The following is a 20,203-nucleotide window of genomic DNA, read 5'->3' as shown; positions in this document are numbered from 1 at the left end:
ACAATACCCGAGTGGGTATTGTGTCGAAAGTTTTGCAAGGTCAAGGTAGGCTGTATGGACTGCCTTTCCCTCATCAATGGCCTTGGTGACTATTTCAAGAAGTCACCAAGTTCAAAAGGCATGATCTTCCCTTGACAAAGCTAAACTGGGTCGGCTACAATGTCTCCATGTCCCCTATATCTTTGTTTATGGGGTCCATTATGATCGTCTCCATAGCTTTGCAGACTAGACTTGTTAAGCTTATGGGCGGTAATTACCAGGGTCCGAGAGGCGCCACCTTTGAGGAGTGGGACCACAGTTGCCGCACGCCACTCCTTGGGCATGTATCCTGTGGTAAGGCTGAGATTAAACAGCTGCCTTATGCGGGTTTAATTCTCATTTAGCCTGTAGCACACAGCCGGGGACACCATCCGTCCCATTGATGCTGTGTTTTTAGTTTTAGAGAGAGCAGCTTTCACCCATTTGAGATGTCCGGGAGGCTACACTGCTGGGATAGTTATCTCTCCTTTAGGGAGAGGGGGTGAAGTTTGCACTGAACCTGTCTGCCAGTATGTTGGCAATGTCTGTGGGTTCAGTGATTTTTGTATCATTTTGACTAATTCTGAGCATATCTGTGAGTTTCCACCCAGGTTCCTAACATAGCTGAAAAAGGCCTTATGATTGTCCTTTGAATCCATGGCAATTTTTCTCTCAAAATTGGCCTTAGTTGATTTTATGAGTGCTCGTATTTTTTACTAATAATGATCAGGGGTGACTTCCTTATGGATTTTGTTCTATCATGTAATAGCTTTTCCTCTTATTGTAAAGTTTGTTAATGGCTGGGGTCCACCAGACTGGACGCTTGCCCTTTGTGGAAAGAGTCTTGGTTTTATTTGGGATTGCCTGATCCATGCAGTCCTGGAGGTGTTCATAGAAGGCATTTGTAAGGGCTTCGAGCTTGGGTTGTGGTTTCCTCTGACTCAGGGGCCTTGAAGGATACCACACCAGTCTTGAGTAGTGTGAAGTTTGCTTTAGAGAAGTTCTTCACTATGGTCTTTTTGTTTGGGTGGGCAAGTGTATTAAAGCTTATAATTAAGGAGAATGCTATGTATTAAAGCTTAGAATTAAGGAGAATGCTATGTATTAAAGCTAGAATTAAGGAGAATGCTATGTATTAAAGCTTATAATTAAGGAGAATGCTATGTATTAAAGCTTAGAATTAAGGAGAATGCTATGTATTAAAGCTTAGAATTAAGGAGAATGCTATGTATTAAAGCTTAGAATTAAGGAGAATGCTATGTATTAAAAGCTTAGAATTAAGGAGAATGCTATGTATTAAAGCTTAGAATTAGGAGAATGCTATGTATTAAAGCTTAGAATTAAGGAGAATGCTATGTATTAAAGCTTAGAATTAAGGAGAATGCTATGTATTAAAGCTTAGAATTAAGGAGAATGCTATGTATTAAAGCTTAGAATTAAGGAGAATGCTATGTATTAAAGCTTAGAATTAAGGAGAATGCTATGTATTAAAGCTTATAATTAAGGAGAATGCTATGTATTAAAGCTTATAATTAAGGAGAATGCTATGTATTAAAGCTTAGAATTAAGGAGAATGCTATGTATTAAAGCTTATAATTAAGGAGAATGCTATGTATTAAAGCTTATAATTAAGGAGAATGCTATGTATTAAAGCTTATAATTAAGGAGAATGCTATGTATTAAAGCTAGAATTAAGGAGAATGCTATGTATTAAAGCTTAGAATTAAGGAGAATGCTATGTATTAAAGCTTAGAATTAAGGAGAATGCTATGTATTAAAGCTTAGAATTAAGGAGAATGCTATGTATTAAAGCTTAGAATTAAGGAGAATGCTATGTATTAAAGCTTAGAATTAAGGAGAATGCTATGTATTAAAGCTTAGAATTAAGGAGAATGCTATGTATTAAAGCTTAGAATTAAGGAGAATGCTATGTATTAAAGCTTATAATTATGAGAATGCTATGTATTAAAGCTTAGAATTAAGGAGAATGCTATGTATTAAAGCTTAGAATTAAGGAGAATGCTATGTATTAAAGCTTAGAATTAAGGAGAATGCTATGTATTAAAGCTTAGAATTAAGGAGAATGCTATGTATTAAAGCTTAGAATTAAGGAGAATGCTATGTATTAAAGCTTAGAATTAAGGAGAATGCTATGTATTAAAGCTTAGAATTAAGGAGAATGCTATGTATTAAAGCTTAGAATTAAGGAGAATGCTATGTATTAAAGCTTAGAATTAAGGAGAATGCTATGTATTAAAGCTTAGAATTAAGGAGAATGCTATGTATTAAAGCTTAGAATTAAGGAGAATGCTAGATGGCAGGAAACTTTACAGAAAGAAGTCGATGAGCTGGATTTATATACTGTTTTGGCGGAAGTGTTTTAATAAAGGAAAGAGTGTTTTAACTCCTAAACAAATTTATCCTTTTTTCGCCAGTTTGCACTCTTTCTTACTTTTATTGGTGCTTTTGTGAGTGCTTTCTGCAACTTTTTTTTTTCTAATTAAGCAGTAACATTTTAGTGAGATAAACTCCAAAACTCATACCATACTAGGGAGTTTCCATGGTTTTATTGGGTACCCACTTTACAGTTCTACTTGGTATGTATATGTTCATACTATCAGACACAATGTAATTAACTACTACAGCAGCAGTGGAAACAGTTTAGCTTTAAAACTCTACTAAAGTGTGAGAAATGTAACAATTAATATAGGATTCTTATGAAATACAATAAAAATAATCAGCAGAACCTGGGATACCTCAGTCGGTAGAGCATCAAACTTTTAATCTGATGGTCCAGGGTTCAAGTCCTTGTGTGGACATGTACTTTTTTGCATTGGGAGGGTAGCATAATTGTAAAGGTGTTTATCTTACAGACACAAAGTGCAGCATGCGAGTCTGAAATGGGGTAATTAGCTAGGCTTAAAATGTCCCACAACCGCAGTTAGCCTAGTATTAACCTATGAAGAAGTACATTATGATACTTAGTATCATTTTTTAGCTTGGCAGAATAGGAGGAGGGAAAATACTCAGCACTGACTGGGGACCATCTTCAAGCTCAGCACCTTAGCAAGCTGCAGTCCAGATGTTCAAATCCCTCTTCACCATTTTTACAGTACTGACTTAAAAGGGCCTCAAATGTTTCTTTAAATTTTTAAGTCTTCAAAAGTATTTACTCTGTCTTGTGGAGGAACATCTGGTATGCTGCACATGTACATACAAATACATGAATAAACTGACACATACACATGTGACACATGTCATCATTTACTGAATGAACAGAATACTGAAGGAAAAAAGGATAGATCTTTGCATATTATATGGGTGTATATTAGAACATCAACAGGGCAGAAGAGTGAATGCCCTTACGTCGACACAGCTTAACCGAAAAGACTAAATCTCAAACGGCCAGAATAGCATTTTTTGTTTTCCAGGGAAAAAAAATCGCTGGGCCACTGTCAGAATTTTGCCGTTTCCTCCACTGTAGTGTGATGTTGAAGTTGGTATATTTAAGTAGGGAGATGTTGGGGGCACAGCCCCCCACATTGGGAGGGTTTAGGGGGGCAAAGCCCCCCACTTTATTTTTCTGTCAGGTTTGTTTTTTTGGCCCAGCGATTTTTTTCCCCGGGAAAAAAATTGCTGTTCTGGCCATTTGAGATTGAGTCATTTTGGCTAAGCTGTGTTGATGTAAGGGTGTTCACTCTTCTGTCCTGTCAGTGTTCTAATATAGACCCTATTATACTGTATATACCAACTCCAAAATCACACAACAGTGGGGTAAGGACAAATTCCTAGATTCCCCTGTTCCATGCTCTCGCATCAAAAGGCTGAAAAAGAAGCCTATAAGAGTATTGGCTCTTACAGAATGTAAGTGTGTGTGTGTGTGTGTGTGTGTGTGTGTGTGTGTGTGTGTGTGTGTAATTCAGAAGGGTCAGAGGGTAAATTTAGTCAAAGATGACATTTTTGATAACTTCCATTAAATCATCCCCTATCTGTATAGTCTGTATCATAAAGTGGCACTATTCAGATACCCAGTACATTATTTGTACTAATTTTCAGAACTACTGTAAGAATATGCGTGGGTTTAGGAGAGTGCTTGGTGAGGTGCTCCATTTTAACAAGATTGAAAGGTCCCAGATAGATGCCTGTAGACTGCCACACAGTTATGGATCAGACAGTAAGCAGATATATGAAAAGATTAATTTTCCACTATTACAGAGAAGTTTTCTGTAACTGTCTAGTTGTTTAGTAGGGCCTCTACCACTGATGTATTTATGTAATCAATGTGCCCTCATTTAGTAGGGCCTCTACCACTGATGTATTTATGTAATCAATGTGCCCTCATGTATTTAAACTTTGAGTATTTGTTACATGTCAGTGATTTATAAAGTACAGATGCTTAGTGTTTAATTGTACTTACTCTGCAGACCTTTCTGAATTTTATATGTTCATGTGATGACTTTAGATTGTTATTGTACTGTAAAAAATGTACATGTTGTGTTATAAATACTTTGAAAAGGTTACATATTTGTTATATGACACTGTGTTATTTTGAGAAGACCTCTTCTAAGATTGACCCTCTAAAAGATCTCCTATGTAGAATCTCAGGGTATTTTTGCAGTAATGAGAAGGTGTGCTGTTCAGAAATACAGTATGTTCTGTTACTAGAGTGGGGGGTCTCCACTTTGGGGGTGCTGCATTCTGAAAGTTAGTGTACAATTTCAAAGAATCCTGGCTATACCTTTGTAGACAGGTAAACAAAGAAAGAAAGTTAAACATTCACAGTCATAGATAAGCAGAAATATAGATTTTGTTGGAAGATAAGAACCTGTAGGAGTCACACAGTCATATAGTGCCTGGTCTTGTACATTAAATACTTGCATGGCAGGGGCACAGACATACAATAGAGTAAAACCATAGTGTTCTTCAAAGGAACCTTAAGGGCCCCATTCTGTTTTGTCTGTAACCACGGTAACATCAGACTAACAATACTTATCAATGGCAGTTGGGGTACAGCCTCACATGAGAGGTTCAATAAAGTAGTGTGTCTGTGTTGCTTGTTGCATTTTTGTAAAACTGATATTATATAGATTATATGTCTGTGTGGGTATGTGTGATGGGTAATTAAGGTGTAGCTTGTCAGACTGGTGATGTTGGTATGTGCTATGGGTAGACAGGGTGCAGCGTGTCAGGTGTGTGTGTGTGCGGGGGGAATGTGTGATGTGTAGTGTGGGTGCAGTGTGTCAAACTAGTGTGTGTTGGTATGTGTGATAGGTAGTGTGGGTGCATTTTGTTAGACTGGTGTTGTGATGGGTAGTGTGGGTGCACTGTGTCAGACTGGTGTGTGTGTGTGTGTGTGTGTGTGTGTGTGTGTGTGTGTGTGTGTGTGTGTGTGTGAGAATGTGAGAATGTGTGATGGGGAGGGTGGATGCAGTCTGTCAAACTAGTGTGTGTCTGGGCATGTGTAATGTGTACTGTGGATGCAGTGTGTCAGACTAGTGTTTGTAGGTATGTCTGGTGGATAGTGTGGCTGCCGTGTTTCTTACTGGTGTGTGTGTGTGTGATGGGTAGTGTGGTTAAAGTGTACCAGACAGCTGTGTGTGGGTATGTGTGATGTGTAATGAGGAAGCAATGTGTCATACTGGTGTGTGTGGGTATGTGTGGTGGGTACTGTGGGTGCAGTGTGTTAGAACAGTGTCTGTGGGTATGTGTGATGTGTAGTGTGGGTGCAGTGTGTCACATTGGTGTATGTGGGTATAAATGATGTGACGTGTGGATGCAGTGCATCAGAACAGTGAGTGTGGGTATGTGTAATTGGCAGTGTGGATGTAGTGTATCATACTAGTGTGTGCAGATGTGTGTGTGTGTGATGGTAAGTGTGAGTGAAGTGTGTCAAAGTGGTGTGTGTGTGGGTATGTGTGTTGCATATTGTGAGTGCAGTCTGTCAGACTAATGTGTGTTGGTATGTGTGATAGGTAATGTGGGTGCATTTTATCAGACTGGTGTGTGTTGGTATATGTGATGGGTCATGTGGGTGCACTGTGTCAGACTGGTGTGTGTGTTTGTGTGTGGGGGGATGTGTGATGTGTTGGGTTGGTGCAGTCTGTCAGACTAGTGTGTGTCTGGGTAGGTATAATGTGTACTGTGGATGCAGTGTGTCATACTGGTGTGTGTGAGTATGAGTGATGGGTACTGTGGGTGCAGTGTCTCAGTGTCTGTGGGTATGTATGATTTGTAGTGATGGTGCAGTGTTCATGTTCATAGGTTGGTACTAGGCTATCAGCCCTAGGGCCTATACAAGCCTAGCCATAACAATTCCCTGGCTATTTCTTCCCACAGTATTTACTTTCCTGGACCCCTGTCTAGCAGGGTGACTGACGTGATCCCCGAGGTGAATTTCCTATCTCCCACCCAATCAGCAAGGTTCCTTTTGAAGAGGGCCAAAGAAGTGCTCTGCTTGACATGTATGGGCAGTCTATTCAAAGTCTGGGGACTCTCTGGGTCAGGAACCTATCCCTCCAGCATGTTTTGTTCATTGTGATGACAAGGTTTAGATCCCTGAAGCATGTGCCTCTGAGGAATTGGGATTTCTTTAGGTGTAGCATGTCCAACAGCTCTGGGTTTGAAATGGCCTTGTATGTTAAGCAGAGATCACCTCTGAGTAGATGATAGAGTATAGGTGGCATTTTTTTTAGACAGTCAGCATAGGGCATCTGTTTTAGGCCTGTGATTCTTTTAGTGAGGTATTTCTGCGGCCTTTCCAGTTTTTGCAGATGTCTTGAGAGTTACACACCAAATGGGGCATTATATTCTATAATGGGCCAAATGAGGGATGAATACAGTGGGACAATGACCTCCTTTTTACTGGATGAAAAGCCCTTAGTGGTGAGGTCTGCCACATAGAAGGATTTCCTGATTGTTGTGGCGATGTGGTTATTGAAGGTGAGACCACTGTCCACCTGAGTCCCTAAGTCTCTTATTACACTTTTGGTGTTTAGTGAACTGCCATCTATGTGGTAATTCATGGGTACATGTTTTTATCCCAAAGGGGATAACTATACATTTCTTGGCATTGAGCTTGAGCCCATGGTTCTGGCACCAAGCATCTGTTTCTGTAAGTCACTTTTGTAGAACATCCACATCATTTGGGGATTCAATAATGGCTGCCAGTTTGCAGTCATCTGCGAAATTTGTTAGGCAGAGTCCCTTAGTGTTGGCCTGTACTTCAGAGACTTAGATGCCAAACAAGAGTGGTCCCAGTGTATCAGAACTGTGAGTGTGGGTATGTGTAATTGCCAGTGTAGATGTAGTGTATCATACTACTGTGCGCAGATGTGTGTGTGTGTGTGTGTGTGTGTGTGTGTGTGTGTGTGTGTGTGTGTGTGCGCACGTGCATGTGGGTACATGTGATGAATAGTGTGGGCAAAGTGTGTCAGACTAGTGTGTGTGTGTGTGTTGTGAGAGAGTGTGTGGGTATATGTGATGTGTTGTGTGGGTGTAGTATGTCAGACTAGTGTGGGTGCAGTGTGTCAGACTAATGTGTGTGTGTGGGGTATGTGTGATGTGCTATGTGGGTGCATTGTGTCAGACTAGTGTGTGGGGTGGGGCGGACGTGTGAAGTGTTGTGTGGGTGCAGTATGTCAGACTAGTGTATGTTAGTATGTGTAATGGGTAGTGTGTGTGTGTGTGTGTGTGTGTGTGTGTGTGTGTGTGTGTGTGTGTGTGTGTGTGTGTGTGGGTATATGAAATAGGTAGCGTGCGGGTGTGTGTGTGTGATGGGTAGTGTAGGAGTACTGTGTCAGACTGGTGTGTGGGTTTGTGCGATTGGTAGTGTGCGTGCATTGTGTCAGACTAGTGTATGTCCCATCAAGAATGTTTTATAATCCCTTTGTTTCTGAAGAACCTAAGGGCAGGGACAACAAAGTGAGTGGGGGTGCCACATTAAATAATGAAGAATGAAACTAAAATGTGAACATCGATTTAACAAGGATGGCCATTAGATGTCAATTGTTGCTAGATATTCTACTACTGGTTGTTGAATATGTTGTATCCTCCAAAATGAGTGGAATATTTTGAAAGCTGATCATCTTCTGTAGATTTGAGTCAGAAACTAACACAATGTTCACTGAGGGGGGGGGGGGTGCCAGGAAAATATGTCCACAGAGATGGTTGTATTAACACTGGCTGTTTGCTAAACCCTTTAGTTTCTTTAAGCACAAGCAATGTTCAATATGTAAATGTGTGCAGGGTTCAGACAGGCCAAGCTGACAAGAAAATAAGCCCTATAAAACAAAATCTATATTATGAGCTGCTGTGGGTGGTTGCAGAGACATTAATATGGTCAAGTTACATGCCCAGTAAAAAACAGACATTTTTAGTTTTCATAAAGAATTTCCAAATACACCAGGAGGCATTTGTTGTACATATATTAATGTAGACATCTCCTTGAAACTTTGGGGATTAGAAGTGATAATATTTGATGCTAGATATACCGAAAAAAGGATAATACTGGATTTATTTTGTGTAGAAACTACAACTTCACATTCTGAATGAGTTATGTGAATTAAAGCTATTTAATTAAAAAAAAAATAGCGGTAAAATGTTTAACTGTGGAGCTCAAGATTGTGATTGACAGAAGTTCCATAAAATATTCCTAATTTACTGGGCATAGTTATTAACTGTGGTGGTGGTGCTGCGGTAGTGTTGTCGCCTCACAGTAAGACATTCTCCTGTTCGATTCTCAGCTAGACCGTCTTCTCTCTGGAGACATGTGTGAATGGGCGTACCTTCGTTGAAGGTTGTGCGACAGGGCTGGCAACTCGGCATGTAAAAATCTACTGCCAATCATTAGCGGATCTGAGTTCTGCTGTAGCGACCCTTAACCGGGAAAAGTAGGCAAAATATTTATTTATTTATTGCATTTGCTGACCGGGAAAGTCTACTGGGTCTAGGAAGAGTCCATTTTCAGTGGAGACCCAGGGAGAAAAGCTCCACAATATTAACATATAAAGTAATTAAAAACAATTAAAGACAATGTCGATACATGGTAAAGTTGTACACAGAAATTACAAATGTAAACTCAGGAAATATAACAATGATATCATACGGTAATTGCAAACAAAGGTCTCCGTGTGTTAAAGATAGGATGAGAATATATAGGAGTGATAGTGGGGAATGGCAGAATGTAAAGAAGTCAGTTGTGAGCAGGGAGGAAGGCTGCAGAAATGTAAGGGTAGAGAGCAATAACGTGGGTATATTCCAGTGTAGGGGTAGAAGTTGAGAAGTATGGAATCTGGGAGGAAAACAAGTGAAAGGACTGAGTTAGAAATATGAAGCAGGTGACAGACAGAGACAGGGATGTAATAGACAGGACAGGAGTGGTGGAGAGTATAAAAAGATGAATATAGATTGGGATTCTAGAGAGAGAAAAATCAGGTTTTGGGATTTATTGCTGGGGTACACGAGCATACCCAATGAGAGAGAAGGTGTTCTTTTAGGGATTTTTGAAGGATGCAGGATTGCTGATAGTTCTGAGAGATGGGGGAAGATTGTTCCATAACTTGGAGACAGCAAAGGAATACAGCATTTGGCCAGCTGACAATTTGAGTTTTTCAATAGACAACATTTTGTTGTAGCATGAGTCAAGCTTACTTTTTAGAGAGGATTGTAGTTTGGTGAGGATGGTGGCACCATATAGCAGAGCTGGAAGTAGAAATGATGAGACTAGGGCCTTTTTTGCACGGAGACCTAGGAAGTAGTTGTGTCTATACAGGGTACCTAGCTTTTGTTGTGTCTTTTTTGATGTTGCTGTGGATATGTAGGTCAAAAGTTAGTCTGTCATCGATGATGACACCTAGCAATTTTGTACTAGGAACAACTTCTATGACAATGTTGTTTAGGGAAGTGACAGTAAGTAGAGATTTGTCGATAGGGCTAGATTTTGTGGGAGTAAATAATAGAAGTTTAGTTTTATTGGGGTTGAGGGCTAGGTGATTTTGCCACATCAGTGCTCAGTAGAGTTGAATGCTTCTTGGGTGAGATGCTGTAATTCAGTGAGAGATTTTGAGGAGCAGATTATAGTTGAGTCATCTGCATATTGGATGATGGAACTATGGGTGAGTGTTTGATGAAAGTCGTTGACAAATATACTGAACAGGAGGGGAGCCAGTATAGAGCCCTGGGGAACACCTGTATTAGTAAGACTGAAATGAGGAGGAGTGCAGCCATCTGATAGATTGCTGTCTGTTGCTGAGGTAAGCTGGTAAACTATTGTAGGGTAGGGGGGATAGTCTAAGGTTAGAGAGATTGGCAAGCAGTACTGAGTGAGAAATGGTGTCAAATGCCTTTGATAGATCGTGAAAGAGTGTAGACACTAAGGAGCCAGCATCACGAGCTCTATTAACTGTATCTAGGAAGGAATAAGGGCAGTGTTGGTGTTATGTCCGGGCCTGAAGCCATGCTGAATAAGGGAAAGGAGTTGGTGTTTCAGTAGATGGTTTAGAAGCTGTGTATGGATACACTTCTCTAGTATTTTTGAGATGGGGGAAAGAATGGCTATTGGATGGAAGTTTGAGATGTCGGAGTCATTGCCGCCTTTATGAAGAGGAATGACAAATGTTTTCTTCCAGATGTCTGGTACGCAGGATTCTTGAATTGACCTGTTGAGGAGGATGCTGATAGGATAAGCTACGGAAGGGGCTGCTAGTTGAAGATATTCAGTAGGTAGATTATCAGGGGCATTAGTGCAAGGTTTTAGTTTGAGGAGAAGTTTTGGATGGTTGATGTGGGAATGGGTGATAGAGAGAAATTGGGTATGGGACTTGAGGGATTATGTGGTGATGAAGATCCTAAATGTGTTTGGATCAATGGGCAGGAAGGCAGTAGTAAGTTTGGTGATGGTGTCAATAAAGTGTGTGTGTTGAAGAGTTTGGCTAGTTCAGAGGGGGGTTTATCTGGGTTGGGGCAATGGGTAGTGATAGTTCCTGGATGGAGTAGGGAGTTAATAGCTCCCCAGAATTGTTTGGGATTTTGACTATGTTGGTCTTGAATAGTTTGGATGTATTCTTTTTTTGCCAAGGTACCAGATATTTATAAAGTGGATTCAGCTTCTTATTTGGTGTGGCTCGTTTTGTGTGTTGTTCATTTACATTTTTGTTTTATTTATGTTCTGAAATATGCATACTGTTTAATGAACGTGAATCTATACTGCATGAACTTGATGATTTTTTAGTGGTATGTGTTTTATATAACTCAAATTGCTATATTTTATATAAATATATACATTGGACATTAAGCAGGTGTTTCTCTTAGTGAGGGAAGGGTGTGTTAGCTGAAGGCACTAATGAACTTATATCTACTATACCTATATATAGCATGATATTTCTGTTTTCACATCTATGCAGACAAATTGCTAGATACAGATGCTAATGTACACCACAAGAGAAGGATGGAAGGTGGGGTGCAACACGGGAATAAACAACGGTACTGAGTGGTACAACAACTGCCGTCTGAATGCCGCGGTGGTACGGCGGTAGCGTTGTTACCTCACAGCAAGAGGTTCTCCTGTTCGATTCTCGGCTGGGCTTGGGAGTGCCTTCTGTGTGGAGTCTGCATGTCCTCCCAGCAGTTGGGTAGCGTTCGAAAGATGTGCATGCGTAAATGGGCGTGCCTTCATTGAAAGTTGGGCGTCGAGCTGGCACCTTGGCGTTTCGTAAAAATCTACTGATAATCATTAGTGGACTGAAATTCCACTGTGGTGACCCCTTACCGGGAAAAGCCGAAAGACAAACAACAATAACTGAGTGCTACAACAACTAGTGTATCTTAATTATGTGGGTCATACTACCTGTCAGCACCGGACATTAACTGTGCTAAGGAGAAGCGACTCTGCACTACTATTTCTGCAGGGATTGATGTTAGGGATGTTGTGTTTAGGAGGAGGAGTGAAGATGTGGAGTTAAACAGTAATGAGAATCTCTGATCATCACACATCACTGGAATCAAGATAGATGCCCAAGGGATAAGTGCAAAAATCAGTGTTGTGTAGTAACATATAATTAGCATATAAGATCAGTTTATCATAGTTGTTTTGTAAGAAAAGAAAGTCAAACTAATTTGCTGACAATAAAAGTGTTGACCATTTATGGCATTTCCTGCATAGCTAGGACTACTTATGACTATACTTTTTCCTCCCACAGGACTTTCTCCCCTGAAACTGGACCAAAGGACATCACACCCAAAGCTCATTCTATCTAGGGACCTGACCAGTGTAAAGCATGCTGATAAATGGCAGGACCTCCCTGATAACCCTGAACGATTTGACCGATGTGTCTGTGTTGTAAGCTCACAAGGCTTTACATCTGGAAAGCACTACTGGGAAGCTGAGGTGGGTGCAAAAACTCACTGGTCATTGGGTGTGTCAAGTGAGTCTGCAAACAGGAAGGGAAGTATCACAACATGCCCTGCGAATGGGTACTGGATCATGTGGCTAAAGCATGGCATGATATATGAAGCACAAAATTCACCACCCAAAGTGCTCGCCCTCACCAAGAAACCCCAGAAGATTGGCGTGTACCTAGACTACGAGGGAGGACAAGTGTCCTTTTATGATGCTGATGACATGTCCCATATCTATACTTTCACAAATATCTTCAAGTCCAAACTCTACCCTCTTTTCAGTCCTGATTTAAACTTCAATGGTGCAAATGGTGATCCACTGAAAATATTTCAGCTGGTGCTTTAGACATTATAGATTATTAGCAGTTATGGTATATTCATGGTGACTGTGCTTGCACTGCTAGTATTTAAAGGTGCCTTTCTATTTTCTGGTAGCAGTCTTGTAACTGTATTCATATAATGAGTATAAACATTCCTTACAGGTACATGAAAGGTTGAGACCTACCAGTAGATTGTACAGACAATTCAGACTGAATTTTAAAAAGCAATTAATGGATGCTGTCCCATAGTTTAAGGATCTGGTATCTTTATTCTTTGCAGAAACCAAGTACGGTCCTACAGTTTAAACAAGAATTAAACAATGATGTCAAATTCCATAGTGTCATTTGCCAGACTACAACCATGCTAAAACCTACCAATAAACACATCACAGAGATACAACATATAACCGAAGTACCAATGCAGGCTTTAAATATGAATTCACTATGTAACAACAGAAATGTACTCAATCATGTAGGTCATGGGGGAGGGGTTACTTACATCTCATGTCAGTTAGTTTGTACATTGCGAAAGGACTACACGGGGTGCGGATAAACGTCAGTAAGTCATAACATGCTTAGTCATATTGGTTAATTAATTTACTCAGTGATTCTGAAAACTGTAACCCATATGCCAAAATATAAGACAATGGCAAACACATTCCTAGCTGCACAGCTAAGAAATGCCATTTATAAATTAAATAATACAACAGATCTTAAATACAACTGCTTGTCTACTTATAGTGAGAGACTTCAGTGTGAATTATATGGACGATAGTCATGTCTCTTACTGTTTAATGACTTGGTTGCACCCTGTAAGAACACCACGACACAGAAGTAAATAACCTGCTAACCCAAAACCTCCTGTGTTTTGTTGCTTCTAGTAACAATAACCAAAAGGATGACAGTGAATAAAAGAAAAACTAATAACCAAACCAAAATCCACTGTGAACAACCAAATAAGAGAATGAGCCGATGGTATAAGGTTTATTGGATCCACAAAGGACAATATTAACGCTGCTAGTATAGTTGACATTTTCATTATAAAACTTCATCAAATACAAAATAAAATACAATACCTTCCCAGTATGTAATTAGAAAACATAATTAGAAGCAGAACGCCATTGGATATATCAGTAATCAATCTACCCTGACTAATGAAAATTTCATGAACTGTAATTAAAAACATATATTAAAATCTTGTAAAAACAATGCAGCTATGTAACATTAAAACCACATAATACATGTATATACGCCAAAATGCATATACGAAATTATATAAAACATAAACTTAAAAGTAAAAATTCATGTATTGTCTTTTATAATAAATTAATGTTAATAGATTATCTGCTGTTATTTGCTGCCCTCTAATGGTATAAAATATATTCAAAGTTTGGCAGCCCTTAATTTTAAAACGGGTAAAATGGAAAGCATGTGGGAAAAAATGGAAAAATGGTTATTTTAATTGCAACACTAGTGGACTTGTTTATCTAGCCATGTGTAAGGAATGTAATTCCTTTTATATAGGTAAAACAGAGAGAAAACTTAAGACACGTATTTATGAACACCTATATGAAATCAGCAGGGCTAATATAAACAATGCACTTTATAGTCATAAGATGGCATGTCCTCAAGCTCTTTATTCCTTTTTTGTCCTGGAAGTGGTCCCAAAGAAAATTAGAGGGGGCATGTGGGAAGCCAAACTTGAATACTGAGAGCTTTACTGGCAAATAATCTTGGAGGCTACCCAAAAGCCAGGACTAAATGACATGCTTTCCATTTTACCTTTTTAAAAATTAAGGGCTGCCAAACTTTCAACATATTTTATACCATTAGAGGGCAGCAAATAACAGCAGATACTCTATTAACATTCATTTATTATAAAAGACAATACTTGAATTTTTAATTTTAAATTTATGTTTTATATAATTTCGTATATGCATTTTTAATGTACATCCTTAACCCACAAATCTCCATGGCATAGTTGGTTATTTAAGATACTTTAAAGTCTGCTATTTTAAGATTGTTCTAACCTCATTAATACCTAATGATTGCATATCATCATCTTTGTAAACTTAATTCATATTTTAACATGCAGTTATTGATAACAGCAGGAGGGAATTCTGCAGTTAAAATTATTTTTTTTACAATGTATTCACGATGTAAAATAACTGCAGTGCTTTTAAATCAGATTTTCTCATCCATGGAGTTCTGGTTTCTGTTGTTTTTATACGTCCTCCCCTGCTGGCTGTCAAACTGCTAGACTGGGCAACTCAGTCCTACTAATTTTTACCATTTGCCAGTCACCCCACTACAAAGTGCTGTCAGTTGGCCCATGTCTGCAGTGAAAATTAACCTTGTGCCACATGTTGCAGAGTCTGAAACGTAGTAAGAGAGAAAATGACAGAGACTGGGGAGAGAAACACTGCAGACCAACCATCACTCATTGGTGTTATAGATTGTGTTTTTTGCAGTACATGCCATGACTTTATCAGGCTGACAAATATACAACTGCATGAGTGGAGTTTAAATGCAATGGAGAGGAAATATCTTATGCATTTTGCTCCTATTTATGCCCAAGCACAGACCAGTGTGTGTGTGTGTGTGTGTGTGGGGGGTTGCTGATCTTAACTCCAGCCAGCAGTCGAGGTAAGTCAATGCATGCAACTGACAAGCAACGTAGTCACCTCTGAATTTATTTCCCCTCTAGCCCCCACAGTTAAAGTGGATATTGTGTTTCACACCCAGTAGGTTGATACCAGTCCTTTAGGATTTGCCAGTGAATTTAATCCATAAAAGTCTAACTAAGCTGCACTGTCTCAGTAACCATTATAGCTTGTTAGTGCCCATTTTTATAGGGCTTGACAAAGAATAAATGCAGTGCAATATAATATCTTGTTTTCCCTTGCAGCTTTCTTTAACGTTTTACAATATTTATATCAAGGTACAAAATAATTTTCCTGAAGGTAGTGACATTGTTCATTTACAGCCTATTTGCACTGCAAACCTAAGAAGCGACATACAAGTGTCAGTCTTGGTCTGTTTATGTTGTTAGCTGTTTAGCTACATTACATGTAATACCTGCTAGGGTGGAAGTTTGGCAGGGATTTACTTCTAGCATCTCATTTGTACAGCAGCCTATTTCTTTACTCATACATGCACGTCTCAAATGAAAGGTGATGAGAACTTTTCACCATAGTTCTAGTTTTGTACACGTTCAGTGTGTATTTAACCTATTCAGTAAAAGAAAAGCATTATGTTTCTCAAAGAAATCTTGTTTTTTAAGAAACGTTTGGGAAGTATTTCTGCAGTATGTTATGAGTGATATTGTCTAATGAAAGGGAGTGCAGTGACATGTTTTAAACTTGATGCAGAATATTCTTTCAAATGCATAGTGCCTTATTTTCAGGGGTAGCATGCATCTTGCTCATTTTCAGAGCTGGAATCACAGAAGCTGTAGCCAACAATTAGAGTCAGCCTTGACACGATTCACACGGGCATCTTTTTTTTTTTACACAAAAAAATACTGCACTGCTTGGACATCAGAGTGGAGAACAGCAATAACAACTGAAAGCAATAAATATCAATTAAAATTGTTGTATCTGTATTTTTGCTTAAAAGATTTTTGTGAAAAAATTCTGTTACATATTTTTGAAAATGTGTAGTACATTTCATGGTGTAGCTATTTTACCTAAGGTACTTGTGGTTTTACTTAGTTCTGACTGTCTCTATGCTTATCCTGTTATTGTTCTTTCTTTACCTACAGTGGAGTGTCAGGGGTGGAAATGCTAAATCATGGACTCTCTTGGATAATATATATCTTAGCAGGACTCAAGTGATATTCATTCCCAATGTTGTTGCTCACTGTTGTGAATTACAGAATTCTAACACAAAAGTTTGAACTGAGATAGGGTTGGCATGATTCTAATCTGCAATAAGGAAGTGCAGGGGGAGAAAACTCCTGCAGAGAAGCCTTGGATAATTCACCCTTCCATACTTATACATGCAGACAGACACACACACACACACACACACACACACACACACACACACACACACACACACACACACACACACACACACACACACACACACAGTGCCTGTTCATGTTTGAACTTTGTGTGTCAGAATTCTACAACTGGGAATTCTGAGCCACTACTTTGCACAGTAGAACTGGCTCAAACAATGTTTACAGAAATGAAGGGCAGTGCATGAAATTTGTATACTTTTTCAATGTATTATTTTGGAATGGCTGTTGCAATACAAGAACTGCACTTAAAAGTCACTCACGTCTGAGTATTTTGTCATTGAAATAGCTAAAAGAAATATCGAAAATGGACAGACACTAATGACAATAACTGCAAAAAATGAATGATGATAAATAGCAATAAAAACTGACAAAAACAAACGCAGGCAGCTAGGGGTCTTGTTTTAGGAATCTGTAATTTGGTCTAAATTCAGCTTGTCTAAACACAACTAATCTAAACTGGGTTAATTTAATGCAGCATAACTCAAAACATTAAGAACATTTTGAAATGTTCAGGAGGGTAAACCCCCAGCATCCCCCACCCTGCTACATTACATATAACAACTCCATGGTCACACTACACTGGAAAAACGAAAAAATAATGGAAGTGTAGCACCCTCTCACATAATCCAATGCACGCTGAAGGAAAACTGCCAAATAACTCATAAATCTGTAAGAAAACTAATAACATTCATAAAAAGAAGTCTCAACTTTCCTTACTATTTGTGTTACAACTGGTAAAACATAACGGAAAATATTATTAGACAAAGTGTGACTCAACCACTGTTTTAGAACACTTGTGATTAGACAAAGTAAAAGATAATTTAAGTGTAACCCCTTTTTAGATATATGCATCTTCAGTGCCCTCTACTATCAAATCCTCAGTCGTGTTAAGACCTATAGACATGATAAACAGCATGGCTGCAGGCCTGTGAAGGAAACAGAATTGCATCGCTTACACTTCCAAACTTGCTTTGTCAGAGTGGAGATCACAGCATGCTTAAATCCATCTTTATGGAATTAAAAAGTGTTAAATTAAACTTACTATCACAACTTTACAAGGCTACATGAGAGCAGTGTCTGGTTAAGGCTTAGAGACACATGACAGCCAAATAAAGGAGGAGAGATTCAAACCCAGAATGACAAGGTGAAGTTCATTAACAGTTGAGAGCATTAATCCTTTGGGCTAAGCTATAAACCTTGCATTAAATGAATTGCCCAAATAGGACTTGACCACAGAAGTCTACAGTGGCTTAATGGTTCACTTTTTAACATTTGAGGGCTGAAGTATATCTCAACCCTCTGTGTTCTACAAGGATCAGACATGAATCCTTTTTGATTCCTGGATTCTGTAAATAACTAACAGCTGACCACTCTTGAGCAGATGGATAATTTTTTAGAACCATGCCAGATAATGGAGCTCAAATGCAGGACCAAGTGCTGGATACTCCAAAAGGACATCAGACTGTCACAATCCTGAAAGTCACAAAGGATGATGCCATAATGGACCACCACAATATTCTCTGCACTACACCCAGTAAGCTGAAGAAGGCCCTCCACCATCAGCAAGCTGTTTCCCCATAAGATGCATCTAGGTCTGTGGACATGAGTTTGGAAGGCAGATGTGGGGGTAGGCAGGAAGGAATCAAACTGCAAATGGTTGCTACCAAAGAAGACAAAAAAATAAAAACTACATACAAGCATATATACTACAAATAGCTGGATACCAATATGACTAGAATGCTATGCACAAATGACTTGACCTTTTTAGAGCAGATAAATGTTTCCTGGCTCTCACCTTACTGCTTAGAAGTGATGCTAATTGAATAATAAATACCTCACTAATTTGTTACCATAACAATAGTTTAAAAGCAGTAACCTGAAAAGAGTGGTCAATGCCAAAATATTACAGCTAACCTACTACAGCAGTGATATTTCAGTTCCACAACCCTACACCATACAAATTAGTACAGACAAGGGGCTAAAAGTGCTAGGTACATTCAAAATGACATGGTACAGCATCACTGATACATTCTTCTTAGAATAAGATTTGAACTGATTGTTATTTATTTAACATTTGTTTTCTGGGAAAGTCCGACTTGGAACAAATCAATTTTCAGCAGAGGCCCAGACAGAAACATTCCACACACATGTCTTTGCAATGTGGGAGGAAACTGGAGCACCTGCAAGAAACCCACACATATGTAGGGAGGACATGCAGACTTCGTACAGAAGACACCCCAGCCAAGAATCAAACCAGAGAACCTCTTGCTGTGAGGCAACAACGCAACTGCTGCACTACTGCATATTTACAGTTTAAAAGCAGCATCAACAGTCCACAAAACTAAATTCAGACCTCAAACAGAATAAGGATGAAGGTATGAAAAAGGCAATCCACATCATTTATTTATTATTGATGAAATCACACCCCCACTTTCTGAACAGTGTACTTTTGTCAAAGAATTGTAAAATGTAATCACTGTAACATTACTCCAAGCTCCAAGATAACATTATTCAGAAGGAAACCTATCAAAGCACTATGCAAAATGCCATGCCATCTTTACAACACTGAAAACAAACTCTAAAATGTTATTGAACTGAATCATGCAGAAATACCTTAGGTGCTAGCAACTAATTTATTTTATTTATTTATTTTTTATTTATTTTACATTTGTTGAAAGGTGGATTAAGACAATTGAATGGTCATGAGTCTTAGGTTATTTGGTAGGAGTTGGCATAGGGCTTCACCTCCTGAGTTATTAGATTTAATGGTTGTACCTGGACACTGGGGTCAGTATTTTACTCAGTGAGGGGTTCTATCTGATTGGTAGATTATTTTGGGGTTCCTGTTACAAATCTGGCTATGTGATTGTAGGCAACAGAAAGTTTGTTGAGCTCGCATTTGGTGGCTCTTGAAATAGTAATAATTTGGTTTTAGTTGGATTAAGTATTAGTTTCAGTTCAGAGAACCATTTTTCACTATAGTAAAACAAGTTTTTTTTTATTGCTTGAAGTTTCAAGAAGGAGGCATCAGAACAGATTAAGGTGGAGTCTCATCTATTATTGGATGGTATTTTTTTGATGACTGAGAAGGAAGATCATTTATGCTTCCTGCCAGAGAGGTATGTTTATCCTGGAGATGACGTTTTTATCTTGAGTAGTGGCTGTTTTAGTAGTGTTTCTGAGCTTGTTGAAACTTGATGGACCAATTACAGGATTTGAGTTCTGCAAGGAATAGTTTTGGGACAAATTTCTTCTTGTTCCTGACAACTAATTTACTTCTCTTTAGCCTGTATTTTCAGACAGTATGTATACTCACATGATTCACAGGAAAAAATAATGCACTTCTCCAACATGTCCAATTCATGGTATTTCTGCTACAAGATTAACTATAACCACACAAGACAAAATGTAATGTAGTATAAAAGAAATACAGGACACTAAGGAA

General features: G+C 38.8%; 1 protein-coding gene across 1 annotated transcript in view; it reads left to right on the top strand.

Moving 5' to 3' along the window:
• The window catches only part of LOC122813816 (zinc-binding protein A33-like), a 77,370-nt gene extending 63,322 nt beyond the window's left edge, over positions 1 to 14,048 (top strand). The window contains exon 6 of the mRNA XM_044086344.1: positions 12,213 to 14,048. Within this exon, the coding sequence (XP_043942279.1) occupies positions 12,213 to 12,757 (545 nt within the window). The 3' untranslated portion in view covers positions 12,758 to 14,048. The remainder of the gene's footprint in view (positions 1 to 12,212) is intronic.
• The last annotated feature ends 6,155 nt before the right edge of the window (positions 14,049 to 20,203 follow it).

Source organism: Protopterus annectens, chromosome 10.part0, assembly GCF_019279795.1.
Source record: "Protopterus annectens isolate FY-2018-M chromosome 10.part0, PAN1.0, whole genome shotgun sequence".
In the NCBI taxonomy this organism is placed as follows: Eukaryota; Metazoa; Chordata; order Ceratodontiformes; family Protopteridae; genus Protopterus; species Protopterus annectens.
This window is presented reverse-complemented; position numbering and strand designations above follow the sequence as displayed.